This window comes from Cariama cristata, unplaced genomic scaffold (genome assembly GCF_000690535.1).
Source record: "Cariama cristata isolate BGI_N322 unplaced genomic scaffold, ASM69053v1 scaffold8272, whole genome shotgun sequence".
Lineage (NCBI taxonomy): Eukaryota > Metazoa > Chordata > Aves > Cariamiformes > Cariamidae > Cariama > Cariama cristata.
This window is the reverse complement of record NW_009602071.1, coordinates 73,937-82,706: the sequence shown is the minus strand read 5'-3', so window position 1 is coordinate 82,706 and position 8,770 is coordinate 73,937. Positions and strand designations below refer to the sequence as shown.

At 41.4% G+C, this 8,770-nt stretch overlaps 1 protein-coding gene across 1 annotated transcript in view; it reads left to right on the top strand.

Annotated features, from left to right (window-relative positions):
• The window catches only part of LOC104157290 (protein spinster homolog 3-like), a gene marked incomplete at its 5' end in the record, with an annotated part of 24,674 nt that overhangs the window by 861 nt on the left and 15,043 nt on the right, over positions 1–8,770 (top strand). Inside the window, 5 exons of the mRNA XM_009694575.1 lie at positions 387–538; positions 1,433–1,499; positions 2,446–2,636; positions 4,569–4,721; positions 7,868–8,057. Of these exons, the coding sequence (XP_009692877.1) occupies positions 387–538; positions 1,433–1,499; positions 2,446–2,636; positions 4,569–4,721; positions 7,868–8,057 (753 nt within the window). The remainder of the gene's footprint in view (positions 1–386; positions 539–1,432; positions 1,500–2,445; positions 2,637–4,568; positions 4,722–7,867; positions 8,058–8,770) is intronic.

The following is an 8,770-nucleotide window of genomic DNA, read 5'->3' as shown; positions in this document are numbered from 1 at the left end:
CAGGAATGCTTTATGGGCTAGTGGAGTCCAGCCTAGGCAACGGAGAACCCACGCATTACTGTTGCAATTGATGGGATCTTCTTTTTGTCCGGAGTGTTTGTTGATTATGACCTTACAGTGTAGCAGCTTGTTGGGCAAGCTTGTGGTCTGTTGATCCTACCCTGTAATTCCCTCTGGGTGTCACTCTAAGAAGTCACTACTGTGCAGAAAGTAGAAATCACAGCAATGGGAAGCAGGTTTGAGTGGGGGGAATACAGACATATGCAAAAGGCAGTTGAATTCTTATTTTCTCTGGTACATTTGATCCACTAAAATACACCTCTTTAATAGTAAGCTTTCTTTCTTACCTGGGCTTTTTTGGACTATAATGTGTCTTTTCCCTGCAGTATTACTGGATATTCTTTCTTTCACGAGGACTAGTTGGCATTGGCACAGCCAGTTATTCCACAGTGGCACCTACCATCATTGCAGATCTGTTTGAGGAAGGAAAAAGGACCACAATGTTATCTATCTTCTATATCTTCATTCCAGTGGGAAGGTTGGTTTTCTTGCTAGTAACTGACCTGCCTTTTGAAATGCTGACCGTGCCTGCAATTCAATATACCCTGAGCCTTGATTAGACATATTTTGATGTATATCTGCATTGAGTCTTGCAAAAGGATTTGTCACTTGCTTAGCATGTTTAAATTGAGCTGGTTAGACTTATTTCTGTGTTTACCTTGAAAAAAAATTAGCTTTTTTCCCCCCAACATTTTTTAGGAAGAATCTAAGCTCTGAAAACTGGTATGCTTTGAATAAAATAGTGAATCAATTCTTAAAAAAATATGTGCATGGAGGTAGGTAATTTATTTCTGGGTTTTGGAAGACAAAAGCTTTCAGATACTTGTTTACTTGACAAATTTTTCAAGAACTCTCCATTGAATGTCTCCCAAGCAAGAACTGGCACTTCCCTCTCCTCTTTTCGTTGAATTGACATTGTGTCTGAAGCAGAGGAGGAGAAGGGCTTTTTAAGTGGTTTGGAGGCATACTCTTCATTCGAGCAGGCAGCCAAGGCTGAGCCTAGAAAGCAGATTAAAACTAAAGGAATTCCTGCAGGGCTTAATGCATGTGGCTAGCACAGAAAAGAATAAACTGCTTTATGGGCTGTCTGATCTGGGTTTGCAGTCTCATTCTACAGAATATGTATTCCAAGGGGAATGTGGGTCATTATTACCACTATCTCAAGTCTGCTCTGAGGAGGTTAGACTCTCTTTTTAATACTGGCTGGCAAGTAGACTAGACTAGCATAGACTACGAGGGTTGTTCCTGCTTATCTGTTTTTGAAAACTATGACAGAATACTTCTCTGTGCTCTTCTTAGCTGGCAAGACATGTAATTTCAGCCAGCAAGAATTCTTTGGCGCCTACTGATTATTCCTTTCTGTTGCTTACAGTGGTCTTGGTTATGTCCTAGCAGCCGGCATGGCAGATATCACAGGTGACTGGCACTGGGCATTCAGGGTGAGTAATTCACTTTCACTCATGGGGCTGAGCCATTCACTGTAAATTCAGAATCATCACTGGGGTTTGGATTCCTTCTGTTTATTGTGTTAAAAGAGGTGAGCAGTGGAAGGACTTTCTGCTGTCTGACTGGTCATGAGCTTGGTGTTTAAGAGAACTCTTCCTGCAGGACAAGTGGAAGATTTAGGCCTAGCTCTTGCAGAATGAAAGCAGGCATAGGTGAAATTGTACAGCAGCTAAGGCAGGTGCTGATGTTCCTCTTACCTGAGGACACACTTGGAATGATTATCAGTGCACCAAGACCTCCTCAAACAGAGGAAACTGAAGGTAAAATGATCATTATACTGGTAGCACCAGTATAATTCTTCAGGAAATTACAAAGAGATTGTTTTCTGAAATGCTGTTGGGAACAACTTCAATTATTTGAGGGTTTCAAGAAAAAAACCCTCCTCTGTTCTGGTCATGTCATCATGATGTCTCTCCATACTGAATGCCTAGTGCTTTGGAAGTACTTTGTCAGATCCTCCTAACTTGTCTACAAAAGTAACTAGCAGGTACAGGATGAGTGGGGAAGGATGCTTACTAGAATAACAGTCTCATGTTATTCAGATAACACTGATGACTGCATAAGCGATTCTTGCATCTGTGACCAGAGTACTGCAGTACGGTTTTCTTTCTTCACATGTTTTTTCTGAAATCAGAGGGAGCAGTCATGTATCTGTATGATGGGGAGGGAGGATCTATTATCTTTCCTCCAAAGTCACCACAAATCACCAAAGTCATGCTTCTTATTTACAAATATGGCCTACAAACAGCAAGTCACTTCTATTTCTGAACATACCTGCAATTCTCTGATATGTAATTCTAACACTGAATTTGAATTGCTGTGGAGTTTTCACTCTAAGAAAAAAAGGTATCTTTGATCTAACCAGCCTTGTGTCTACAGATAACTCCTTGCATGGGAGGTCTAGCACTGGTTCTTCTGATTCTACTGGTCCCTCACAGGACCCAGAGAAGGACAGCAGCACACAGAGCACTGAGCATCTCTGGCACCATAAGAGTAGCAGCTGAGAAACCAGGTGTACACAGAACTGCCAAGACTACTTGGTGTCAAGATGTCCTATCGCTAGCCAAGAAGTAAGTGATTTTTAGCAACAAATGTTCCCTCCGTTGAGGAATGACCATTCCATTATTAGAAATATGGCCATCAAATCCCGCGCAACTCCTTTGTATCACATGCTGTATACAAGATGATTGAAACACCATTAATAAAAATCTTTCTTCCACTCTTGTACAGGAATACTACACAAGAGATAAAAAAAAATTATTTGCTTCTACTGTCTTCCCATTTTAAGGAGGGGGAAGGAGGGAAAGTGATGATGACAGTGTGCTCCTATTTAAATACAGCTGTACTTTCTACCGTTTCCCCTTCCCTCTTGCTTTAACATGTAGGGTAAGCTAGATGATCGGTTATTTTGTAGGTGTAACTTTATCTGTAATCCTTAGTGCCTGTGGAAGGCTAGATCAGCATGTCTCAGGCAGTGTTTATATGGTATTTGTGAGCCTGCTGTGCCTCTGATGCAAGAGGTCAGAGTCTGTAGAACCCCAGTACGGTTTATAAAGTAATTGTACATGTGTTTTGACCAGCTACCCGGTGGCTGGCAGATGGCCTCTTCCTTTTAACCACACAAAAATGAAAGTCAGCACCAGCTGACCTGCAGGACGAAGTAAAATACTGATTGCAGCAGGTTTCTGGCTGCCGTCCGTGACAGCCCTTGCCAGGGGCAGGGAGGAAGAGTCGGGTCCGGCCGGAGAACACCAGGTGCCGCTGTGCAGCTGCGCCAGAGCTGCCTGTGCCCGCGGGCTGCTTCCCCGGGGTCAACTAAAACCAATGCTTTTAGCCTAAAGACTTGCTTTCCTGGGACCTTATCTATCTTTGGGGCGTTCTTCTTCTGGAGCATCCAGCGTTTTCTAATTGCCAATTAGATTTGCATCCTGTTTGCATCCAGAACAGCAGTACACTAGATATCTAGTTTGTTGGATCACAATTTGTAGGCAGTACAGTTTGAAGTGAATAAAAAAAATGAACTGTCCTGAATGAAAAATGAACCTTTCTAACATTTCAACAACTAGAGTATTGTCAAAGTTGCTTTCCTACAAAGATGGTCCTTACAACCTCCAGCACTGTTGTAAAAATAGATTTTAATTTTCTTTTCCTTTAGCAATTGATTTCCAAAGCATAAGGCCATAAGGCCAAAACCCAGGTGGTTCCACTTTTAATCAAGTCCAAGAGCCCTTTATCTTTAGAAGATGAAGAATTAGATCATATCTTAACAATTCCTCTAGTCTGGTGGTCACATGGTCATTTGCAGCATTTTTATTTAGACTTAAGATTTCATACCTCCCTGTTGACCTCAAAGGGGACTTTCTCCTATTAACTAGAAAGGGACCAGTAAAAAGTTAATTTTCTCCTAGAACAGGGCAGGAAGGAGACAAGATCTGGACAGTTTTTTAAAATGCTTCTCCTTTTGTCTGAAAACTCACTGTGCAGACTGAGAGTCTATTTTTACTTACCCAGGTAGAGTTAAGGAGTGCTTCAGCCACTGAATCTTAACAGTTTGGAAGACCCAAATGTTACTCTCATTTATACTGGTTACACAAGCAACTTAAAACATCCTGAGGCATTTAGACTTGCACACAGAACACTTTCATTTATCTACTAAGCCATTAAATTCTTGCCTACCCTCTATTGTTGTAGTTCTGCTATCAAAAATTTCACAGCAATTATTTTAACAAAAGTTGGCGATGAAATCTGCAAGACAGCAGGACTGGGATTTAACATGAAATCGGTAGTTCATACTCTTCTCTCTAATTAGTACTTTACTGTTGAAGTTCATAGACAAAGCCTCATCAAAGTTCATATCTTCAGGGGAGTGCATTTTGATTATAAGATGTCTGAATGAATTGTTTTGTTATTGCTTGAAATCCTGGCTCTTGCAGGTAGGCTTTCCCTTTTTCCTCACACCCCATTCTTTCAAATATCTCTCATTTCATTCTCTTGACTTTCAGTTGGAGTTTTGTCTGGTCCTCACTGGGTCTGACTGCCATGGCCTTCGTTACTGGAGCCCTGGGAATGTGGGTACCGCTGTTTCTTTACAGGGCCCAGGTTGTCCAGGGCATTATATCACCATGCCTCCAAGAATCATGCAATTCATCTAACAGGTAAGGCAGAAACACATTTGGAAACACTGCACAGTGCTAAATCACAGTTTGTTTCCAAAGGCGGAAGGTAGGATGTGATTGTGAACACTTCTTGTGAAGGCAATTGGGTGTGAATGTTAGACTAAATTGCTTCCGGGTATGCTGAGACACGCCTGTTTGTTTGTTTATAATCACTCAGTTAACTGGAAAGATGCTGCCAGCCCTATTTAAGGAAAGTGGAAAGAAGCGGTAACAGGAACACTTGCAGGAGAAAAGGAGCAGTTTTAGCAAGGAGACTTCAGTTGAAAATTGACTGTGCACCCCAAGCTACTTAAATATCCATTTAAGTATGTTTAGAACCTGGTAACTTTCCTATTATCTTCTTATTAGTCTGGTTTTAAAACTCCTGCCGTGTTGGCCAGGTCATTGTGACTCCCAGCATAAAGTGAGCTTGATGAATTTGGTCTAGTATCATATCATTACATCAAAACAGGATAATTTGATCTTGTGAGTAACTGTCAGCAGAGCTCCACTTACAGAGACTGTCCAGACCAATAAAGATTCATGAATAAGTATCAAATGTTGGATGGGCAAGGGGAATTTACAACAGGAGAGGACTTTGAAGTAATCATAACACAACTTTTTGGAGATTACTTTTCCCCAGCTAAGAAGAGAAATTTTTTCCTTACAATGTGTTACCCAGAATAGAAAAATGTATTTGGTGTTCCTCTTGAGTCTTCATGGCTATGCTCAGTAACAGGGAGCAGTGGGACACTTCTATGTACTGAGTCCCTACCAGTGGCCTCCATACAAGTGTCCCTGCCTTTCTTCTGGAGGCATCCCACATCTGGTTTCAGTCTCTGCCTTCATGATAGATTTCCAAGAACTAACTGCTTACTACATTGTCTTTCTAAGTAAAGACAATTAAAGGGAAAAGCAGTAATCACACCTTCAGTGTGTCCTCTGGTAATGGGGTTCTTTTTCTTTTCTGCCATGAAATCACCAAGTCAACTCAAAAGAGGTTTCTGAGTTGTAGTGTAACCAGATGGATTGAATAGTCATCCACAAGTACTTCAATGGGAAATGCAATTGTCCTCCCATGGATGCCACCATTGGCGCCTTACTTAATAGCGAATAATGCTGAGGAAGGGAGTGGACTCAGGAGTTTGGCTCAGGGTACGCAGAGAAGGGAAGCTGAAGAGTTTAAACGGTTTGGCTGTTAACAGATGCAGTTTAAATACTTCCTTTATTAAGCTGAAGGCATTAGCCTATGTTTTGTTTCCTAATCCACCTTCTGAATTATTATTCCACAGTAGTGCTGCTAGAGCAGACGTGGTCTTCAGGGAAGTAAAATGGAGCACTTGATAGTTTAACCTCATGTACTGCTTCTTACAGAATGCTTTAAAAATAACCTTGGCATAAGCTAGTGCCAGAAGCAGCATAAGGCTAGTTTTAGACTGTTATTCCAGAGGGATGTAAAGAAACGTAAGATAAACAACTATGTCAGACCTGTAGCTGATGGTGCTGGAAGAACTGAGCTGCGCATTCCCAGACCTGCCCAGGGATACTTTAAGGACGTTTTCCCCTCTGGCTGTTCAGTAGTTGCAGGCTGTGTTTAAGGATCAGGGCTGTGTCACTTAGACTCCCTGGAAACACAAATTCAAATGGCACCATAGCTGACTCTGGTCTCAATCCTTTCAAGGTAGATAAAAAGGCAGTATGAAGTTTTTATTCAAGGTCTTTGTGCAGACACTTTTGAACAGATCGGACAGATAAGTGAGCAACCTCAGACCCTGAAAGATCCCATAGGAGCCTTTCCCCAGGACTAGGCCTCTATACTTTCCTACTCCTTGCCAGTTGAACTGTGCTTGGATGTAGTTTTGGCTGTTCCCTTTCCTTCCAGCTGTAAGTTTATTTCAACTGCAGTTTACAACACATGAATCTTCTAAACACAATTCCATGATCAACTAATGTCACCTTGGAACTTGCCTCTCCCAGACAAATCTCTGAGATAGTTATTCTGCCTAGTGACAATCTGTATGGGCACTATCAACCTATAGTGAGTGATGGATCTGAATCCTGAAGAACTTACAGGGAGAATACAAGTATGTTTCGAGTTTGTTATCTTGTATAGCGATACTTTTTTTTTTCTTGTAGAATTATTGAGTCCTTCTTAATCAGCCAGGAAGAAATTAAAAGGTAGATGCACTGTGGTTTAAAGGAATAGATCATATCCTAGCTAGTTACTTTGCTCTGCAGAGAGAAAGCTTACGAAAGTGTACAAAACTTACCATGCAGCACTCTGAAATGTATAGAAGCACTTGTGCTCAGAACACAGTGCTCCTGTCCCTGTTTGCCTCAGGAGAATTATGATGCATTAAACAATCAGTGGCATCACTGATCTTGTTGCAAGAGACTTGCTTTGTTGTTAGGATCTCATTTAGGACAGAGAGAAAAGCATATATGGAAGTCCCTTTGGAAGCTGAATCTTCTAAGCAATTCAAACACATACTTTTAAAACATGAACATGTCATTCCTGGAGAACACATTTGCTTTTGCAGACACACAAAGCTGAGTGGCATTTGAAATTCTGCATTCAGAAAATACTACATGGACCTGCCACTAGTTAACTATTCAGTATTCTTTGAACTCTTTGGGGAAGTGGTAGATGTTTCCCCATAGTCAGAGAAGTGACTCATCTCAGCTGTGCTAACTAGAGGGTTATAATTTAGATGTATCTAATTCCACGTGATAGGATCTCTTCCAAGACAGCAGATTGTGATACAGAGTTATTCCATCTGTGATTTAGGGATGACTGAGTAGATTGGTTCACAGGGTAGCCAAGATGACTGTGTCTCCTCTAAATCACTGGACGTCCAAGCCAGGTCATACTGAGAAGAGTCCTCTTTGAGCCTGGCTGCATAACACCTGCTCTGTAAATGGGAAAATACCTGCTTCACAGGATAGAGCCTCAGTTACAGAGGCACAGCTTCAGTTGAAGCTTGGGATTAAATCCATTTAGAGGGAGTGGGAGGGTTTGATCAAGTGGAATAAAATTCAAGTTCCCCATTAAAAATTCCTCTGAAATCGTAGGTATAAGCTAACACCATTTTTTTCCCACAGTATGGTCTTACTATGCTCAGCTGAATCCTTTGCTTTGTCAACAGCCTAATATTTGGAGGCATCACCATTGGGACGGGAATCTTGGGTGTCATTGCTGGGGCAGAAGCTGCAAGAAGATTAAGGAAGATAAACAATAAAGCTGATCCTCTGATCTGTGCCACAAGCATGTTCATTTCTGCTCTGTGCCTCTACATAGCTCTGATGGTGGCCCAGACCAACATCCTTTCCACTTTTGTAAGTGCCAATCTGTCTATCATTAGCAAAATGTCTTCTGGGATCCTGGGGAGAAAGGGAAGGGGGAGGACGATGTGAAGGGTGGCTTTTGCAGAATTCTCTGCAATCTTCTAGACCATTAAGAAGTTTCAGTGACTTGCGACAAGGTGGCCTGCCAACTAAGCACTGTGCATGTTGCTCTAATATCACCCACAGCTGCGGTCTGTCCTCTGAGAGCCACATTGTGCATTACTTGGTCCAGTAAAAAGGGCAGGCAGTCAGAGCATTAGAAATTGGGCCTCAGGACCTACAGAGTCTGCCCACACGAAAGAAGAAAATAGTAAGCCTATGTAGTTAGCTGCATGAAGCTACGGTGTCCCTTATCCAAAAATGTAGTTAAAGGAAGACTCAATCTTATATTAATTTTTAATGCTATGTGACTAATTTAGTATTCTTATTTATTTTTGCTCTCTGAATACTTAAATATTGGTGTACTTGTGAATGTACAATACACACAGTTCTTGCTAAGAATAATTTAGCCATCACCTTCAAAGCCCCAAATCACTAGCTGATCTTCAAACTCAAGCTTTTGGCAATGCAAACTGAAGTATAAATCACTTAAATTCTGTTCTCCATAAACAGAAACTTACCAGGAATGACGAATAGTTCCAAAAAATCCCTGAGAGGGAACTGAATGTAAATCTTATTTTAACTATAATCTGGTAACAGCTAGG